This window comes from Maylandia zebra, linkage group LG2 (genome assembly GCF_041146795.1).
Source record: "Maylandia zebra isolate NMK-2024a linkage group LG2, Mzebra_GT3a, whole genome shotgun sequence".
Taxonomy (NCBI): domain Eukaryota; kingdom Metazoa; phylum Chordata; class Actinopteri; order Cichliformes; family Cichlidae; genus Maylandia; species Maylandia zebra.
In genome coordinates, this window is record NC_135168.1 from 31,561,217 (window position 1) to 31,582,939 (window position 21,723).

The window sequence follows — 21,723 nt, forward strand, 5'->3', positions numbered from 1 at the left end:
TTCCTGAAGACATCTGTGCATGTTGGCACTGAATGTCACCAGACTCAGTCCATTCATATAAAGTTCAAAATTTTGACTAGTTCTCTTAAGTACTTAAGAACTCAGTCCACAGTCTGTACGTTCTTGAGTACTTATGGCCGGTCCTTGACAATCCTTTCAAGGCTGTAGTCTGTGGAATATTGGCCCACTCCTCTTGTCTTTCTGAAGTTTAATTTACAGGATGTTGCACAGGCTGTTGTACATGCCCATTGAAAAGTGTCCCAAATGTGCTCAAAGGGGGTCATGTGCAGTGAGTAGGCAGGCCATATAAGGACTGGGATTCAACTTCAAAAGGGTTGTGTACAGATCCTTGTACTGTGGGGTTGAACATCATCCTGCTACAACTTTAAGTGATAGTACATGACCCCACCCTACCCCCCACCCCGGGGATTCATCTTTGAAGCGAACACTTCCCTAACATGATAGCTGCCGTCAAAGGTGATCACTGGTGAGGACCATGAGCATGCAGACTAGCAGTTTCTGAGAGTTTTGCAGGAAATTCTCTGATTGTGCAAAAAAGCTGTCCCGTTGGCTGGACCGCCACTTCCAGCTTCTGCTGGGGAAGAAGCTGGATGTGGCAGTCCTGGGTTGCTTTGGTTACATGGTTATGGTTGTGAAATAAACATTAAGCTGACAAATCTGCACATTTTCCTGCAATCAGCATCCCAACTGCACCCTCCGTCTAAACCAGCATCATCTGTGGCCCTGTGCCCTGTGATAACACTGCAAAATGTAGAGCGACCTTTATTATTACCGTCTGAAGACACAGCTGTGCAGCAACCACGCTATTAATTCAGCATCTTGATACACTACACCTGTCAGGTGGATAGATTTTCTTGGCAAAAGGGAAGTGCAGATGACTAAACTAATGAAGTCCTGGGTTTTTCTGTTAATTGAATGATTGATGTTGGTGTTTTGAATGCTTTTTACTCTATGTCTCTGTTGCCAATTACATCTGCTAAGTAAAAATATACTTAGAGGTAGAAGTGAATTAAACAGAAAAAAGTAAACTTTCTGTAAATGTGTGAGAGAAAGGAGAACAAACACCCCGAAAAAAAACAAGCCGGTTATGATGTTATGGAGCATGTCATTGGTGATGTGGAGGAAGGCTGACAGGATAGAGTGGAGCGAGATTGAGGTGGACTTGCAGGGAGACAGATGTTTCACCATAATCCCCGGATTTAGAGAAGGAAGCGGTAGCGATGGAGAGAAAAGACAGCTTAAAAAAACAGTCCCAGATTTGAACCTTTTAAAAAAGATTTCTTGACAGGACCAGAGAGGGGGTGGAGCAGGCGGCTGTAGCAGGAGATCAATAAGAGTAAATTTTAAATTTAGATTTAGAAGCGCGTGTGTGAAGGGTTTACGTTGCAGCAGAGGTGTGTAGTATGGACACGGAGGAGACGGGAAAATTCAAGATGGCACGTCCTTCGGCTGCCCAGAAACATGCAAGTTTGATTTGTGGTTCATCTGCAGTCCTGCAGAAGGGCCACTTAATCACTTTTTAGAGAGCTTGGCTGTAACTCTAGATTCAAGGTAACTCACCTTGCATTTTGAGCTTAATGTAGTGGCTTCATTTTTCAACACACCTCTCCACAATTACATCCTGCATGATTGGCATCTACCTTTCAAACTGGGCTTTTTCATTGAGGAGCCGATAGAAAACTATAAGAACACGGCCTAGTGTAGTGGCATCTGCTGTCACCCTGCAGCCGGTGCGTCACACAAAAACAGGCATGTAGTCATCAGGGCCCAGAGGCACGCGTAGATTTGTTTGCTGGTCAGTTTAACCTTGAAGTGATTCAGAAGTTCTGCTGTCCAAACAAAAAGTGCTCTGTTGCATCGTCGAGGCTTGATGACACACCAGTAGGTGGCATTACAGACCAACTGCCTATTACTGCCCACTATCACTGCATTGCACCCAATTAACTGCTATGACACAGCCAACTAACCTAAATCATAATCTCTCCGTGTCACAGCCATTAATTTACACACGACTACCTCCACAGTTTCTAATAATATAACAGTATATCTCCATGGAGATATATTGCATGGTTGACTTCAAGTCTGGTGCACAGTGAGGCTTTATAGTCTTCTTTCTTTTGTGTGTTGTGTTTTATTTGTGGGAAACAAACTGTTATTACGAAGGAAAACCCCCCATGGGAGTCATTTTTACAAAATTTGATGATCCCCAGTTTAGTTACTCATTCTTACCATGGCAAGCAGAGAAAATTAGTTTCCCTCCCCAGTCCTGCATTCACATGTGGCCGGTAGAGCCCCACGCTCCCACTGGCACAGCAGTCAGTGGACATTACTGAGATGCCGGACTTGGACAGTGAATTCAGTTAATCATAGCAGCTGTGGGTGTTTCAAAGGCTGGTATCTCCCGGGATAGTAAGAACACAGCAAGGCATGATAGTTTTTGCTTTTGTTTTAAAACTCCATATGTATTATCTGGTCATAAGGCCTGAGAAATTCTGGATATTTTCAGGTAATGGTAGAAAGTGTTCCTTTCACGAGTCAAGAGAAAGTAAGCACTGAGGAGGAAACTGAAAAATCTTCTTCCAGGCTCGAGGACTCAGAATCGCAGCCCCCTTCCGTCTGCATTTTGGCACCTTGACAAGTTTTCATCACTATGCCAGAGAGTGTCTCTATACCCCACTGATATTGTATTTGACATTTACGCAGTAGCATCGCAAGCCTAGACACATACTGTGGGACAGTAATTAGTACGTTGATGAATCACTGATTCATTCGGGCAGCTTCTCGATGCCGTTTTGGCATCAAGAAGGATTTTAAGATGTAGCCTAATTAAGCTGAACTTTTCTGCACAGCTTTCAAACGGATCTTTCTTGTGCAATCGTCTAGATGCTTTTGTGTCCCTTCATTTGATCTTGCAAACAGTGTTATCATTTTTGCCCTTTTTTATGTCCAAGGCACTGTTTTCATTAGTCAGGCTGTCTCTATTAATAGACTTGGGACCTTCCTGAGAGCGAACAAACTGAAAGAGACGCCTGCTTTTGAAGCAGAAAGCATCCATCTCTCCCCGAAACAAGCACCTGCGCTGGCAGAGGCAAAACAATCGCAAGGAAGGAAGTTGTGAATAATTGAGCTCAGGAACAGAGCTCAGAGGATGGGTTTCGGAATTGTTACACCTGTGAATAAACAGAAACAACTGAGAGGCTTCTGCTGTTAGTGGGTTACTTTGTACCAGAGTTTGTGTATTAGTTTGTCATTTTTAAATAGGGAGACACAAATATTTTAAGAAGAATATTATTTCTCTTAAAAAACACATAAAAGATATTGGTATGCATTAGTGGCTGTTATTTACAAGGATGTGCAAAAGGCGTAAACCACTGTGACTTCTTTGTATTTTGCTTCCAAGGCTCCAGAATTCCTTGTAATCTTTTAAAGGTTGCATTGAGTAGTAGTTCTTCAGTCTTTTTTAAGGTTTTTCAAAGTTTTGATGGTTTTCTTGGGGGGACTGTGGCTGCTTTTCACTCATTTTTAGTCAAGTCCCTATCCCTGACAATTTTCAGAAGAATCTTTTGTTTGTAAAGCTGCTCAACGACATGACTATCAAATGCTGTTTAAGTAATATGAAAAACTCCAGCAAAGACCCGACACAGAAACTGAGAGATTCATCTGGCCCTTCACTTGATCTGTCACCTGTGCATTGAAGCCTCATCAGAAATGGTCTGTGGAAGGTTGTCGGTCAAGAAGTCATTCGTAAGGAAGGGAAATTACTTAAGAACTGGTGTGAAAATTGGTGGCAATGGGACTGATGGAGTGATGAACCCAGTTGTGAAAATTTTGTTTCAAAATTGTCATTATAATCTAAAACAGTACAGCATCTATAGAACACAGTGGAGGCTCTGTCATGGTTTGGAGCTGCCTTTTAACCAGTAGTGCTGGGGATGTTGGTGAATTTCGCTTATTTTAATTCTGAATTATTAATGCAGGAAAGTCTGGTCAGATTTTGATCCACCATGCAATACCATCTGGAAAGTGTCCGATTGGCAACAGCTTCATTTTTCATCATGACAAAATCCCAGCTCACTGTCAGTGTGTATCCAAGTATACCTGGATAGAAAAACACACAGTCAAGGATTGGCCTCCCCAGCCAAGATCCAAAGAAGAGCTTTCAATGTCCCTCGAGAAGCCTGGAGAACTATTCCTGAAGACTACTTTTAGCCAGAAAGCTCAGTAAGAGAGTTTAGACTTTGTTGAAGAGTAAAGGTGGGCATAACCAAATATGGATTTTCAGCCTGGTTAGTATTTCTCAGATTTTGTTTTTGCCTTATATACTGTGTGTCCATGTATGTTTGCAAATCTTTCAATAGAAACATTGCACTACTGCAATATTAAGAAATAAGGGGGTTTTCAAGACTTTTGCACAGTTGTTTCGAATGCAATTTTGCACTGAATGAATGTTAAAGAATAATGAAATAGGTTTTAAACCAGGAGTGTTGTGGTTATTAATGAAGATGAACAAAATAAAATATAGAATATGCTAACAGAAAAAAAAATCATGAAATACCAAATTATTAGTCTAAACCTCAGCATTGGCATAGAAATTCACATCTGGCGTTAGTATTCAAAAAGTGATTGAAAATAAAGAAAAGCTTGAATCTTGTGACATTGATGCATGATACTTCATTTCTACCCCCATTTTTTGAAGTGTGACATCTTTGGGTTTTTTTCCTGTGTAGAAGCCATAGAATTGCGATAGAGAAGTGGCACCTATACGGTGATATAGCATAAATTGCTGAAAATGTCTTGTAAGCAAAAAAACCCCCCTAAAAACACTGAACAAAATACCCAGATGTGGACTCATCTGATCAGGGTTGATCAGATGAATACATAAACACAATAAGGGACGATATAGATGAATAGATGACAGGGAATTTTCTGGCCCTGGACCCCTTGACAGCTCCGTCTTGCTTTTCTCATATAACAAATCCTGGTCACTACTCATTTTAGTCTGGATTTTTGAGTGTCCCCGAGGATCCAGAGCAGTGCTCCAGGCAGCACATGGAGGGGGGGTGTTAAATAACAATGTCTCCTGCCATCATCTACAATCTCTTGTCTACTTCGCTGCATAAAGACAAGGCCTTTGTACTTTCCCCCTCGACGATGCACCAAGCTTTTTCCTGGCTTCCAAAATAGGCTGTGTTATAGTTGTCAGTCAAATGGAGGCCGATGTTGTTTTATTTCAGATTCCATGATGAAATCGGTAGAAACTATACTTCATAAATATCATGTGTCTACCTGATTCAGCTTTCACTTTCCATTTGTGGTAGCAAGATTGGTTTGGTGATGTGGGAATTGGTTTAATTTCTAATGTTAGATCAGTGTAGTAGCCATTTAAATTTGACTGTTTGTTTTTTTTTTACCTTTAATAATAAAATAAATTAATGAATGTATACATTTTTTAACCAATCCCTGTACTGCAGCACAAATCCTAATTAGTGGGGTTAATATGATGAAACTGTAAGGTTGTATAACACCATTAAAAGACAATTATTGTTCAAAGGACAATGACAAAAACATATTCCTCCCCAGGCTCTTACCACTGGCAGTATCCCAGGCTTCATTGATGTGGTAATGAACCTAAATTCTCCTGCACTGTTGGAAGACAACCTCATTTGGCAAGCCAAAACTGCAGGGAAGAGGATAGTATTCTACGGGGATGACACCTGGGTGCGCCTTTTCCCAAAACACTTCATGGAATATGATGGCACAACTTCCTTTTTCGTGTCTGACTACACTGAGGTATGTGTGAGTTGAGCCGTTGGGGTTTGCTTGTAAAAGTCATGTAATGTAATTTTCTGCTAATATGAAAAAAAAAAAAAAAAAAGAATGAGAGCACCTGGTTGCTGATGTGGTACATGAATTTTAGAAATGATACATAAAAATGATCCAAGTCATACAAGGGATAAAGGCAGCTGATCAGCCAGCATCACATCAAAACTGCTCATCTAATAGCTCCATATGCCTTAGCGGCAATTTTCTGTGGGACTGTTTGCAATCTGTTCTTGTTTATAGTAGGATTTTGGTGGTTCTGAGCTCATTACCTGATAGGAGGGATGTTTACTTATCAAGGGTACCACAGGTTTGGGTAAATTTCCTCTTAGCTCAGATTTAATGAGGATAGTCTTGGTATGGAGATGAATTTTGAATAAAACAAGCCTAAATTAAATATGACAAATCTTGTATCTAAAGACGTGCGTCACCTTCTTTCCAGGTTGACAACAATGTAACCCGTCACTTGGACAGCACCTTAAAGAGAGATGACTGGGACATTTTAATCCTCCACTACCTAGGCCTGGACCACATTGGTCATATGAGTGGACCGTATAGCTCACTCATCCAACCCAAACTGATGGAGATGGACGACATCCTGAAGAAGATCCATAGTGCTCTCATTTCAAAGGTAATTAATTTTCTTAACTTCTACTCTTATGTGCATCATTTGCATTCTGTGTTATAGAAGAATTCCTTTTTGTTTCTGTTGGGTTAGAATGTAAGCTTTCTTTTATGAGACCTCATTATTTTTATCCCAAGGCCCCTAATTGTAGCTAACTAGCAATATTTACCAACTAGTCTCAACCCGAGTCTTTAGAGAGATGCATGGATTCCAAATGAAACAAAGGTAGTCAGGAACTGACAACATCTTTAGAATTCAGGAGAATACCTCCAAGACTTTGTCATAGTCAACATTCTCCATCTTGGGAAGAGCACCGGATGACAAAGCTGATGTCAAATTGATCTCACATCTGCCGTTGCTAGCTGCTGTTTTGCCGATGGTATACCTCTTGACTGCTGGGTTGCAGACACGTTCGTGTCAGTTTTTACTACCATCACTACAGAACCTCAGAGATTATACAGAGGGAGATATGTCAACAGGGCTCTAGAGTGCGACCAATTTAGTCACACATGCAACCTAATTTCTCAACGATACGACTATAAAAACAATCCTAGGTCTCAGCTGTTCGAGTAAAAAAAAAGAAAAGAAAAAAAGCCTCTGCAACTCTGAAAGTCTCCGTGTGGTTAGCAACAGATGCACATTATGCATATCATGGTCTAAACCAATCAGAGATGGTCAAGTGCGGGACCTCTCTGATTCGTCCGACAGAAGTAGATGCAGCTGTGGGTAATGAGAAAGGACTGAAAAGAACAATTGATAACTTTTTCGTTAGGTTAATGCTTGATCTGCCCGAAATTCATAGCCAGTGCTGTGACACTAAGCCATCAGGTTACGTCTAACACTGGTTTGGAGACGACATCACATAACGAGCCACATACGATCGACTCCGAGCTAGAGCCCACTGAAAGTTAAAAGGGGAACGTGTATTTAAAGCGAGTGGCTTGACCAGTTTCCCTGGCTAAGATACAGTAAAGCTGAGAGAATGATGCACTGCTTTTACTGCCGTGAGTGTGGAAAGACTGTTGTGTTTGTGACTGGTGCTAATATGTTTCGAATGGAAACGCCGAACAAGCACAGTGTATCCAGAAAACACATTATATGCTGCGATAAATGCACTGCCCAAGTGTCCCCTGTCCTCTAATTTTAAAAAAAAGTGAACATGTAAAACTGTGGTGTTAAGCAATGTGGTTAAAAAATTTGTGTGCACTTAAGAAAAAAAGTCAGGTACACCAGTGCAACCATGGCAAAAAGTTAGTCTAGAGCCCTGGTCAGCAGTTTGAAAAGATAAGACTTTAAAATTATTGGGTTTTGACTTCGTTCCTTTCCTATATTAGCGCTGATATTGCACTGTTGTCTGAGTGGTGACGCCTGTTGCTCGGGAAAATACTGCAGCTGCTACTAGAGTCTTAAGGGTGAACATAAATAAAAGCAGCTGTGTGATGACGATACCTGTGCCCAACTTGATGGGCATACTGCATCCCAGCTGCATAGTTCCTCTTTATTTGAAACCTGTGGAACCCTTTCAGCCTACTTCAGGCCATACATGACCCATAGACATGTAAAATCTCAGAAATTGGTTTGCCAAGCAAATAAAATGTGAGTCTTGTTGCTTTCTTCCAAAAACAACCAAAACATAACAAAAATAATGGACTCTGCAACACTCAAAAACATCTAAAAAAACATGGGTAAAGTATTTAATTATTAATTTAGCAGCACTAAAGTACTTCAGCTCTGTTGTTGCCTGTTAACTATCCCTGACAAGCCTTCAGTTGCCACAGATGGACTCAAGGTAAATAATAAGGAGGGAGTCTACAAAAGATGTTTACACAAATCCAATAGACCTTATTGAATACTTGAGGTAGTTTTTTGTGGCCTGAAAAGCCCAGTTGAAAGGTAGGCCTGAACCACTTCCAAGAAACTTATACGACTGTGTATAATGTATGAGGGGGAGCTCATTTTGGCAAACCCTCGAAAAGATCCAACTCTGCATTTTCTGCAACCTTACATGTATGTGCTTTGCATTTTACCTCCTTTCAGTCTTTTGTTTTGGGTCCAGGGTTTCATTGTTGGGTTCTGAGCAACATGGAACATTAAGCTTCAGAAGAGGCTGTTATTCTTCTTAGGAAGAGATGAGGGATGGAGTATTGGACTGTCAGTGCTGTTGCTGCTCATTGTTAATATAATTTGAGCCATTTTAAAGAGAGGTGAATGTAGGACAGACTTCTATTTTTTATTTTGCTCTCCATATTTTGTTTTAGTGCTTTGCCTTCAGATTTTTGTGTGAAGCTAATGGGACTGATGTGCTTCGTAAGACTGAACTGAAATTAGCTATTGCTTGTCAGCATCTGTTTGTCTCTAATAAATTTATAGAATAACTCTTTTTTTTTTTTATGGTTGTTTAAATCTAGTTAGTGTCATAATAAAGTAAAGACAGGAAAATATGCAAATATGAAGTAATGACTGGTTAATATATTAATATGATGCTATCAGTGATTCTTTTTTTAACACTATCAGTTTTTAGGTAGGCATTTAATTACACAGAGAATTTGCACCGTTTCCAGCATTTATTATGTTATCTGTTGCAGGAACCACCAGAGATTTAATAAACTGTTAAGCTTTTGTTATCTTTAATTTTGCCTTTGATCAGTGTGCAGGTCTTGTGCCTTTGTTCTCCCCCCCCTCCTTTCACATGGTCTGGCAGCTGTGCATGCATATTGTCTTTGCACCGTGTGTGTGTTGCTAATGGGCATTTTCTTGCTGTCATTCAGCTATGGAGCTTGTATTTAGATTGTCAAGTCATGTCTACATGAGACTACAACCTCCCTCTTCTTTCCCTTTGCTTTGGTATATTTGAAATGACAGAGAGAACAGAAGCCAAGTGCACGTAACCCTTTAAGATTTCCTTCCTTTGGATAAGTTGATTCAACATTTCACCAGATCCCAAAGTTTTGAATTCTGTCTTGTTAAAAACTGTCTGTCCGGGCTCATGGCGATATCTCTGTGCTGTGGGCAGCCTCACATGTGCTCCCAGTGAGCTCTTTGAATGAAACCTGTTTGAAAGTCTTGCTTCAGTCACATTAGTGGAAGCTGTGCCTGTTCTTTTTTCTTTTAGCAGCACTATGACCTAAATATAGACACAGTCCAGTGGGGTCCCGCAGGATATCTTAGAAGCTCCTACCAAACAACGTTTCCTCAATCAGCACATGCTTCTAATATATCCGGGTGTTTATGATACTGAGGTATCAGGATGTCTCACTGCACACGCAAGTTGTGTGTTATTTGCTGCCGCCGCTCCTTGATGCTCTTAAAGGGACGGTGGTTCGAGATGGAGGTAGCCTGCTACCTCAAAATGAAGCGAGAGGCTTATTTAACCGAGCGCAAATTAGGGACAGAGAAATTCTTTACCTGCAGCACGGACTAACGCAACACTCTCCATTAAAACATGATTGGAAAGCAGGACCTCCTGGTCATAAAGACCTCAGTAAGACATTTGTGTTAATGGAGAGCTCATGGCCTCAATCTTCTCTTCTATATATTTCAATTTTTACGGGTTGGTTTCTACTTTTGCTGTTTAAAGTATAAAACTTTTTAAATATGACCTGCAGAATGAGCAAGTGATCTAAGGCCTGTCAGGGAGACAAGTGAAAAAAACATTTATACCTGGAAATAGTTTCATGTGTCTGTTTCAGTTATCTTTATTAAGTTCAAACGCTTGAATATTGTTGTTTTAATGAGCTATATCGCTCCAGTCTTTCCTTCATCTGAAATGTACAGTTAACTGCTGGGGTTTCTTTTTTCTGTTCTTATGATTGGACTAAAAACAAAATGCTTTTTATGGCTCTTTGTATGAGCAGTTAGGTCATGACGTTTTTGGACAGCCAGACAATGTTGTTGTACACCACAACAGTGGATTTGAAATTGGATGTGAAGCGTAAAGTGGATATAACACAGTCGATCAAGACGTGATTGATTTTTTTTTAAGGGGTTTAACAAAAAAAAATGTATAAACTGTTAAGGATTTAGAATTTATTACTTATATGCAGTTTCACTTTTTTTTAAACCTTCAAAGTAACCGGACAGTTGACAGACAGCAGTTTCATGACCAGATGAGACATAATACCTCATTAGGCGTAACCGAGATCTTTGCTTCCTGTGTTTGACCTCCATAGCCCGGTCAGAAACACTCTTGAGGAGGTAGTTGTATCATTGTTAGAGTCTAGTCAAGAGAAACAAGATGCAATCCACTGGTTACACCCAAGAACAAGACGGATTTATGAGAAAACATCTGAAAGAGTCTGCACAGTTCTGGAGAAAAACAAGAGTTTACCAGAACTACGGGAAGAGAAAATTATGGAGAAGCAAATAAACAGCTCATGCATCATCATTTAAACATATATGTAGGAATGGGCATGTATGGCTGCCATAACGTGGAATCAAAGTACAATTTCTTTTTCTTCTATGAGTTATTTAGTTGAGCTTTCCACCCTCCTAACAGCTAAAATACCCCTGGGCTGAGAATCACTGATTTACCAGATCAAAAAACATGATTTCAGAGTAAAGTGAAGCTTTTGTTTTTCCTCCTGGCTTACTCATGGAGAACACGAGCAAGTGTCTGATTCAGGACAGTGTATTGGCCCAAAAAAGGTTTGTTATGAAGTGTGAAAAAACGTCTCCCAGAAGAGGTCGGCACCGTGCTTTCATCCAGGAGAAAACTCTGACTTATCTTAAACAGAAAAGAGGCTCACTCAGCGTGTGGCGAGGTGGTTTTTAGTTTCTTTTCTTTACCCCCATCGTCCCTTGTGCCCAGTGCCATCCTATAACAAGCATCCAAGAGGTAAAATCTGGGGCAGAGGATAGTCTTTTGCTGCTGCTGTGCTGAGTAACTAATATAATTGTTCAGCAAAGCACAAAGGCACAGTTCAGCGCAGGCTTTCCACCTGCAGCCTCGGCTCAGACCATTCTTCATGTTTTTATGTTCTCTCGTTCAATAGCTCCATCTACAAAAACAGCAGCATTTTCTGCTCCTCTGCTCGGATACTCGTGTTATCCAACTCGTCTTGGCAGGGTTTATCCCAGCTACCTCATTAATGATTACTTTGTCTGTCTTTCAGGTTGTCTTGCTTAATGGATTACAATTTTCACTCTTAAATAATAAATGATGGCCTTTGATATTGTTTGTGGGTATGATACAACATTAGAACTGAAGTGTCTTTTGGTAATATGTGGTAGGATCTGGCTTTTGTTTTGTTAACATCTACAGTCATGCCTTTAAACCAGCCCCTCTGCTATGACTCATAAGGCTTTCCATGTTGAATTCATTGTCAATGGAAGACTCTTGTGAGTCTAGTTGAAAGGGAATTACTTAAGGAAGAAACCAAGCTTGATCACAGTCTGTCATCCTCGACTTACGATTCGCCCTCTGTGTGTTTTTGTTTTCTGTGTGTGTTTTTTTTTTTTTTTTGAAGATGGTATGAAACAGCCTCAGTGTTTGTTACGGCTTTCTGTTTTTACAAGTAATTATTTAATACCTTCCTTTTATGTTGCTGTCGAATTTCGCCATCGTAATAAAATGAAAAGATATCTGAAGAAGTAATCCATTAGCCCAGCAGCCATCATTTTAACGAATTGTTGTTTTCCAAACTTGATGTATCGTTTTTATTTTGTTAGCTGACACAAGACACATTTAGCTCCAGGCTTGAATAAATCCCATCTCAGAGCTTTAAAGTTTGCCTTCCATCTACAGTGCAGTGCCATTAACCTTCAGGTTTGCTTCTCTCAGGAAGTCGAGGGATCCTTGCCTTACCTGCTGGTGTTGTGTGGAGACCACGGCATGTCGGAGACCGGCAGCCACGGAGGCTCTTCGGAGCCGGAAGTCAGTACACCTTTGGTTCTCATAAGTCCAGCCTTCAAAAGAAAAGGTAACTGTTCTACTGTTTAATGCTTAATTTTAATGTTTCCTTATTTTCTGTCATATGCACTCGCTTTTTAGTTCCATCTTAATAGTACCAGTTTGGACGTCATTTTACTGCTTTATTTTGGTTCATATTGACATTCTGCTGCTGCACATCCATGATCCAAATCTCCTGTTCCACCACATCCCAGCAGTGTATTGTTGGATTTTAGATGTGGTGACTGTGGGATGAACTCATTGTCATAGTCAAAATGATGGACGCTGCACTTTCATAGTTTGAGATGATTTGAAGTTTGAGACATGGCACATTATCTGGTCAGCAACAATAGTCAGGGAGGCTGTGATGTTTAAATGATGCTCAATTGGCACAAAGGGACCCAAAGTGTGCCAAGAAAATATCCTCCATGCCATTACACCAGCAGCAGCATTGAAACAAGGCAGGAGGGATCCATGCTTTCATGTTGTTTGCTCTGGCGTCTGAATGTCGCAGCAGAGATTGAAGAAAAGCTGCCTGTTCAGAATCTCAATCTTCTGCTCCTCAGGTTTGATGGTCCTGTGCAAATTGTAGCCTCAGTTTCCTGTTCTCAGCTGACAGATGTGGTCTTCTACTGCTTCTGCATTTGGAAGGCAAGGCTTAACATGTTCAGAGATGCTCTTCTGCATACCTTGGTCGTAACTAGTGGGTGTTTGAGTTGCTGTTCTCTTCCTATCAGCTTGAAGCAGCCTGGCCATTCACCTCAGACCTCTGGCTTCAACTAAGCATTTTTACCCCGAGAACTGCTGCTCACTGGACATTTTCTCTTTGTATTTTTTGTACCTGCTCTATAAACCCTAGAGATAGCTGTGTAGCAAAAACCCTGCAGATCAGCAGTTCCTGACCAGTTTCAAACCAGCCCGTCTGGCACCAACACAACGCTACATTCAGAGTTACTTAAAACACCTGTGACTGTGTGTGGATGTTCATATGAAATATGGCTCAGGACATGTTCAAGTAATCCACGTGAGCCAAATACTTCAGACTGTATTAAATGCTCAGTTTACATGTTTTTTTTTGTTCTGTAAAACACCTTGTAGTGGGTATATTCTGGCCACGGAAGCTCAGGCCTTCTCTTTACAAATCAGCCAATCATAAGAAAGTTGGCTTAAAGGGAGGGTAACAGGCGCTTGAATGACTTATTCCACACCATTTATGCATTCTGATTACTCAGTACTTCATATCTTTGACTGCAGAGAATTGGAATAAGAATCCAAATGAGCTGTGAACAACCCAAACATGTTCATGAAATTAACAACAGGCTCTCCAGAGTGAGCTGGTTTAAAACTTCAACAGTAGCAGCAGCCAGGAATCTGAGGTTTTGACATTAGCAGGGTAATGCACAGAGTAAATGATGTCAATTTTGGGAAGTTGCAGGATGTTACGAGAAGATTAAATGTGATCAAATCTGCTCGTGTCCAAGAATGGAAAATATGGATCTGGAAGTGATCAGAACAGGTCACGTTTAAAGGATGCAAGTGGCAGCAGACTTGCCATTAACTTGAAGAGCTTGTGTGATTTTTGTAATGTGTCTGCCAGCTGCTACAGCCTTTCTTGAGTTCTCACACATAACGTTTCATTAGTGTGAGGAACAGTGTCATTGCACACAGAGGCTTATGAGCAGAGCTTTCTTTTGCAGCAATGAATGTGTTTAAGTGTGAAAGTACGGTCGTGATAATTGCTTCTTTCTCAGCCAAGTCTATTTTTGAAACTGTCTTGGCACTTACTTTTTTTAATTTTATTTTATTATATGTGAACCATTCACCTTAATTAATCATTAACAGTTAAGTGGAGTTGCTACAGCGTGTGTGGTTTTGTTTGTACTTTATGCCTCCCGCTGGGCTCACAGTTTGACTGACTCTTTTCTTAACCACCAGAGGTTTTTGGTTTAAATATTAAACATACAACAACCACAGAAAGTTGATGAAGTACGTTTCAAATTATGTGTTTTCTTCAATGAAATAAACTCTTCTTTTGAATGAATTCATTCATTCAAGTTCATTCATAAACCGGTGATCTCTATGCCAAACACGGAGTGGAAAATATTGTACCTTAAAGTTTTTCTAACGAACATAAAACAAAATCCAAACAGGTCTGAAACATTGAATATGTAAGTTTAAATGAGCACGATCAAAAAATATCACGAGGTCTTTTGCCGCCAGTGTTTGTAGAGTGTTTGTGTCCTATTGAGACAATTCGATTAACGGTAGTTAAAATAAGCAGAAGCCTTCAGGGCCAAACAATGAAGGCAGTGTGGAAGTGGTGTGATGCCACCCATCAGAAGTTTGGATTTCAGTTTTGGTGAGTGACATTTTAGTATTTTATTCAAGTAGCCGTTTACCTGGAACCTATCAGCAGATACGTGTGTCTGTGTGTTTCACCCGTATAGTTCATGGATGCCCCTCACTAACCAATAATGTTAGGTTTAGTTGATAACTGAGCAGTCCTTCTCTGGATGGATGGATTTCTAGCAATCATGAAATATCCCTATAGTTCCTTGATGTAGGGACATTTTTATGTTATTATCTATTTATTTGAATCACTGAACTACATTGAGGACACTGACGTCTATTTAAAGTTCTGTACCTTGATTTTTTTCTTTCTGTAGGCACAGACTTGTTACTCATTACCACTTTAGATGTAAATATATTGATGCAAGTGTGTTCTATTTTAATGCATCAGTTAGTGCAATCAGTGGCCTTCATTAGCAGAACTTTATTTTGAACGTTGTGAGAATGATAGGTCATTAGCAGAGAGCTCATCTCTGTTGTTTTCATTAGAACGTGCTGCGGACGATCAGACTTCAGCACCACCTCACTACCTGAGCTTCACTTTTTAATCTGAATGCATCATTGAGAAAATAAAACCCTCTTACTGCAGATTGACAACACATTTAATTGATGTTACTTGGGGCAAAGCTGCGTTAATAAGACACTGTTGGTATCAGAAATCTTCTGGTTATTGTTTAGCTCTGTAATCGTCCTTTTTTTTGCTTAGAAAATGTATTTTGATAATTTGTATTTATCTTGGATTTGGACACAGAAAGAATGTTTTATTAAATTCTCCTGACAGTGGAAAGTTTGTATTTGCTCAAATGAAATCTAGGTGGATTTGTGACTTTATAGGAAACTGGTCTGACAACTTAAAAAAAAAAAAAGTGTGCTGTGGAAACTTGGAGTCTGCATTGCAGATGGAGTGCATTATGAGAGGAGTTTCAGCAAAGGAGCCATCTTTTATCCAAGGAAATTTGATAGGACACTTTGAGTTTTTTGTTGTTGTTGTAATAACACATAATTAATAATGTATTAATTCAGCAGATTATTGTCATACATTTTGGTCCATAGGTTTGTGGACAATGAGACCTCTTTTGTAATGTTGTAGCACCATGTACCATCATAGTGGATTTTAAAAACAAGTTGTGATTGATGGTCGGCCTCCATCTTTAATTCAAGGAGTTTAACAACAGTTTTAAATGAAATTTGTAGCAATTACAAACTTTTCATTCAACGTCCCCATTTTCAGATGCTCAAATGTGATTGGACAAACTAGCATCCTTTTAAATATAGGGACTGTATTTAATACTTTAATGGAAATCAATGACTCTTTGTCTCTGGAACCTATAAACCAAATGCTGTGTTTCCTCCCTTGAGATGCTCTGGTAGGCTTTTACTACAGCTGCTTTTTTGTCGATCTGCGCCTTCAGTTTTGTTTCCTTTGGCCTCCTTCGTGCTCTGTAGGCCTCCTATTGAGAGCCTCAGGCAACAACTACCAAATCCAAGTTCAACACTTGGAATTAACTCCAGGTCTTTTCTCTGCTTAATCTGGGATGAAATAACGAGTGAACAGGCCTCTCCTGGCAATTAATTTGATGTCTTTTCCAATTACTTTAAAATGAAAAGGGCATCCTTTGTATACAAATGGCCGTAATTCAAGAAGCTGACTGAAATCAACACTTGTTTCTAAAAGAGGTCAAATGAAATAGAATTCAATGGGGAAATTACCATTGACTCTTTTGTTTTGTGACTTCAATAATTATTTTACTAATGATGTTAAGGTCTCAGTCACTAGTTTCAAATTTTAATGAATACAATATGATGTTCATCTTGTAAATTATGGTCCCATTAGGCTGCAGCCACACAGGGAGCAATTGGATTTTCGCCCATCGCTGTGAAGCCGGCATTACAGACTCTGGCTGCCTAAACCTTTAATATATTTACTACCAGGTTATATATCAGTCAGCAATACCCTGTGCTCTTATTGGTAGTTGCTTCAATCACTCCCCTCAAAGTAGACTCAGATTTATCTTGGGATCCACCCACTTGGTGTCGGGTTTTTTAACCTCATAGTCACTGAGTGTTGACTTTTTACCTCGGCACTGTGAATTGCTTCCAGCACGAACGCAGCTTTAGAGTCATAAAGGGGCACAAAGCAGGATATTGTTTATTGCAGACCTACTTTGTGTCTGACCCTGTGAAAGTGCAGTGTCCATCATTTTCTTATTCAGATTTAACCCACCTCTTGCTCCTCACATCCTGTTTCAAAAAGTTAGGATGGTGTTATAGCGTTCTTCATCTTTTATATACATCCTTTGAGCTGGATTTTAAAAAATAAATACGCAACCTTTGTGGTCATAAATGAAAAAACATGGTCGACACACATTTGTTTTGGTTTGATGTGCTAGTGCTCAAGCTGTGACCTCCAGAAGTTCTGAATGATCCCTCACTGTACCATTTCAAAAATGTATGACTGGTTATGGCTGTATTTTACATTAGCAAGGCAGATATTGGATTGCACATTGAATTTCCACTAGCTGCAGTTTTCTCAATTATGAATCAGCGTTCAGCCGCTGTAACCTTTAACTGTGTTATGACACATCTATTCTGTGGGAACGTTCTGTGTAAGCCAGAAATTACAGTGCAAACCAAGCAGGTACTGTTCTAAAGAAGTTTCATTGGACGTAACTGTATAGGCTTTTACTTACTGCTTGTCAGAGAACAAAAAACAACATTGTAAAATTCTAATGTGTGGTTTTAAGACACAGTTAATGTGGGATTAACATTTGATAAGATGAATTAATTTTTTCCAGCGGGTTTGAAAAGTACTCGCCTTTGAGAAGAAGACTATTATTTTTTTGGACATTTTTTTGGGACATTTATCGCTAACTAGCAGATTTAAACAAGGCCGATATCCTTGATAGCTTTGTGGCATTATCCCAAATAGCTATGAGCTTAATACAGCAAAACCCGTGTCTTGTTGCAAATCCATCTCCTTTTAATATGAAATGGATAATTCCCAGGCTTATTTCATTGTGTCCAATTACAAAATTAGATCATAGCTGTGGGGTTTGTCTCATGCTTCAGTATGTGGCTCTCCCATTTCACCACACGTGATTTGCTTTGTTCATTTTTGAATATATCACACACCAGTTTAGTTCATCATTGTAACCTGAAAACTTCACTTCAATGACAATCTGGGAAAATACTCCCACTCTCTGTTTGTATACTTGAAAGCTCAGGATAGGAAGCCAAGTATCAACTTAAGTGTCTGACAAGCTTCAAGAAATGACAACCACAAATCGTATAATAATGATATTTTTTCTTTCAATTTGTTCATTTTCTGGTTTCTGATTTAGGCTTCTGTTTATAGTGATCCACAAACAGTCAAAGTAAAAGTTGTCCGTTTTGACACATTTGGGCTTTTACTTTGAAGACAAACCTTCTTCCGTTTGTGTTATCCACTTACCTCCTAGTTGGCAAGTATTTGCAGACACAAATCTAAAACCTCAGATAGCTGTTACCACCGGCTAGTAACCAAAGTTATTGTTTTGGTTGGTACAATTTTGGTGCATGTAATTGCCAGCTTGACCTCTTTCAATCAGAAATTAATAGCAGACAGTTATACCACAATTTTATTGCATTCTTTACGCCCTAAGTCCCTTTAAAAAAAGCAGCTGACTGCAAGTGGTTGCAGACTGGTCCCCATCTTCAAATCATTTGGACGCAAGATCGCACAACTAATGTTTCCCTTGGACGGCTGTAGCATAGCCAGATAGATTGTAGATTCAGGTTGATAGATAGAGCAAAAAAATCACTGTGGGTAACAAATATTTTCAAAACAAAATCAAAATTGTTTGGGCCAAAAACATGCCAGTTATTATTTCACCATCAGCCATTGCACCAGCTGTGTCTTTTTTACTCTTTGCCCTTTTGCCCTGTCTTCTCAGCGGGAATGGAGAAACCAGGAGTGGTGGAGCAGGTTGACCTAACCCCAACCCTGGCCTTAGGCCTTGGCCTGCCCATATCTCAGAACAGCGTCGGCCGCGTGATCCAGAGTGTCTTGGAGGAAACCTCACTGCGAGACCAGCTGCGCTTCCTGCATCTCAATGGCCACCAGCTCAGCTGCTTGCTCAAAGACAGCATATCCGACTATGAGAAAGGTTGGTTGCAGATTCACTGTGTTCCTCCTCTGGACTCGTTAAAAGCCAAGACCTTGTTTGACAGGTACTCTCATCATTATGCTGTATTGTTTCCTGGCTGGTGATGGTGTCAGTAGCTACTTTTTTTTTTCATTGCACACAGCAGCGTAAGTATGCCAAATAATTTAAGGCATAGTTATTCCAAAATTAAGATATGGAACTTTTTCTTCACCTCATGTCAGTTAGAACTCTGTTGAAGCTGGAACATCCATGAATTCCCATCATTCCCTATTCCTCAGCCTTCTCCTAAACTATTAAAGTTAAGGGAGGCATACTTTAAATTTAAAAAAAAAAAAGTCCAGCTAATGTCGTAATTCCACAAAGTGAAAGTCATTTATAATGTCGCCTGCTACTTGCATCGAACCTATTCATTGCTTAAAGCTGCACGTTTAAATATTCCCATGTTAACAGTGAGTAAGGATAATGTGAAAAGGGATGTTTCTAGTGACGGACTAATGGAGACCTATACTGTCTTTATACATAATCACAGATTAAGAACTGAGCTAAAAGAAGAGTAAACACCAACATGAGTCTGCTAATTCTATTGCAAGTAGTAAAATAAGCTGTTGAGCTAACATATGTGAACTGATGCTAACACTGTCATTATTGCATTTAAATTACAGTTTAATTTGCAGTCCGCTCAGTTTTGTGCGTATAACAGTTGTGACAGATGGTACAGACTTAAGATGGCTCAAAAGTGATTTACTTTGAGTCTGTCTCTGTGTTTTGGCATCAAAGCGTTTTCTTAGATGGTTTAACCTGAAGCAGTTTGATTAAAGTGAAGGCAGCATCGCATCATCTAACAAGCTCAAAAGATTCTACTTAATTAAGGCTATAATCCTGAGCAAAAATGCAGACTTGATAATTTATATATTTCAACATGTGTCAGATGAAACTGAACCAATTCAAACAGGCGGTTTTACTAGGCACTAATGGGCCTTAATGGTGTTTAGCAGATGTTAAAAAAATATTCTTCTTACAGTTAGAAAATCCTCTAAATGTCTGTGATTACAGTGAGTTTTAAGTTCCTGGTTGTCAAAGATAAACCCAGTGTGACTTTGCAGACATACCATATGGCACTAAAAGCTTTACAATGATATAAGAGTTTGAGACAAAAAAAGCACTAACCTTTGCCAAACATTAGATACTAGTCAGTTTGTTGTCGTGGGAGCGTTTCCAACTCCCACAACTTAGTCTATGCTCTGATCTTCAACATGCATTGTGCATGCATTTGCATCTCTGCAAATGCATGCACATATTCACACATGGCTTTGCTCTCTACTTGCATCTCGGGGTCACGCAGTTTGTCTGAGTTATCCATCTTTGAGTCTGTTCCCCACCCTTCTTGTCTGTCTCCCACTCTTTCTCTTGCCGTCTTTCACTTTCAGAAGCATTCGATACACCAACAGCAGCAATTACCGTCAGTCAGAAGTAATTTATCTTATCTTTTTAAAGTATCCCAAAGAGGCAGCGATAGAACTACATAAATAATTTGACACACAGCATTTTCTTATTTAGAAGTTGTTTTCCCTAAATGTTTTTGCTGACTAAGTTGTATTCTAAGCATGCTATCCTAGAGAAAATGTTGTGAGCAAAGGGGGGGGGGGGGGGGAGTCGAGAAAAGCATAACACATTTGAGTTTCAGATGATGTCTTTACTTTTTTCATTTTGGGAGTTGACTGGATGGAAGTTAATAGTCCATCATACTATTAACTTCCATGAAGCTGAGTAACTAATGGTACAAATATAGCAGGTTTATAAAATTTGGGCAATAGCACAATGCTTCTGCTTTATTCAAAATGGTTCACAAAAGTACTGGATTAACTTATTTTAAAATGCACTGTGATGTGTGAATGTTCACTTACCGTATTTTCCGCACTATAAGGCGCACTTAAAATCCTTTAATTTTCTCAAAAATCGACAGTGCATCTTATGTATGAATTCTGGTTGTGCTTACTGACCTCAAACCGATTTTATGTGGTACACGGCGCTCAAAACTCTGTCAAAAAATGTTTTAGTACGACTTTGCTAAGCTACAAAGCTAAGCTAATAAAGCTAAGCATTACGGCTACCGTAGTCAGGAGCCTTGCAGAGGAATCTGGGTCCAAAACTGCTTCATGTCCCAAAGTCAAACGAACACTGCAGCATCACTGAGAGTTAAAAACTGTCTAAATTCTTTCATCTTTAATAAAATGATCAGCATTGCTGCTTTACCAGGTGTAACAATTAAGTTTAACATCCAGGCATGCATGAAAACAGAATTTATTAAATTTAATGGAGTTAGAAGTTAGCAGGAAGTTAGCTCGCTAGCTTCCACCTAAATATGATATAGCATGTTCTGACTGAGAGATTTCTGAAACAAATGAAAACGTACAGCTCTGCTATCACTTCCAACATAAATGAAGACAAAAAACTAAACAGCAGTGATGTTTGTAGGGTTACTGAAGTTGCACTAGCTGGGATATAATAATGTGCTACGTGATCGCTAGCGACACAGCTATGCTAGCATAATATAAACACAGTGAAGCTGGAGGATGAACGCTAACTTTTTTCCACTCGATAAAAGTTACCATGAGGGTTCCTGATGGTTAGGGACAAAAATCCATCCACAATTCCAAGGTTAGTCATTAATATACTGCAACAACATGGGAATAGAGCAGCTGCGAGAGAATTCCACATTAATGAATCAAAGGTACAGAAGTGGAGGAAGTAAGAAGAATGAGTTGAGTAAAGTTTGTTTTATCTGACTGTTTTGTTCCGCTTAATGCGCCTTATGGTCCGACAGATACGGTACTTACTGTATGGACCTGACTGTTTAAGGACAACACTACTATTTA

The 21,723-nt window shown here is 39.6% G+C and overlaps 1 protein-coding gene across 2 annotated transcripts in view; it reads left to right on the forward strand.

The window, feature by feature from the left end:
• pigg (phosphatidylinositol glycan anchor biosynthesis class G (EMM blood group)) overlaps window positions 1-21,723 on the forward strand; it is an 89,208-nt gene that overhangs the window by 4,649 nt on the left and 62,836 nt on the right. For both annotated transcript variants that reach the window (XM_004563181.4, XM_004563183.4), the window contains exons 3-6: window positions 5,602-5,811; window positions 6,284-6,472; window positions 12,246-12,384; window positions 18,635-18,847. In XM_004563181.4, the coding sequence (XP_004563238.2) occupies window positions 5,602-5,811; window positions 6,284-6,472; window positions 12,246-12,384; window positions 18,635-18,847 (751 nt within the window). The remainder of the gene's footprint in view (window positions 1-5,601; window positions 5,812-6,283; window positions 6,473-12,245; window positions 12,385-18,634; window positions 18,848-21,723) is intronic.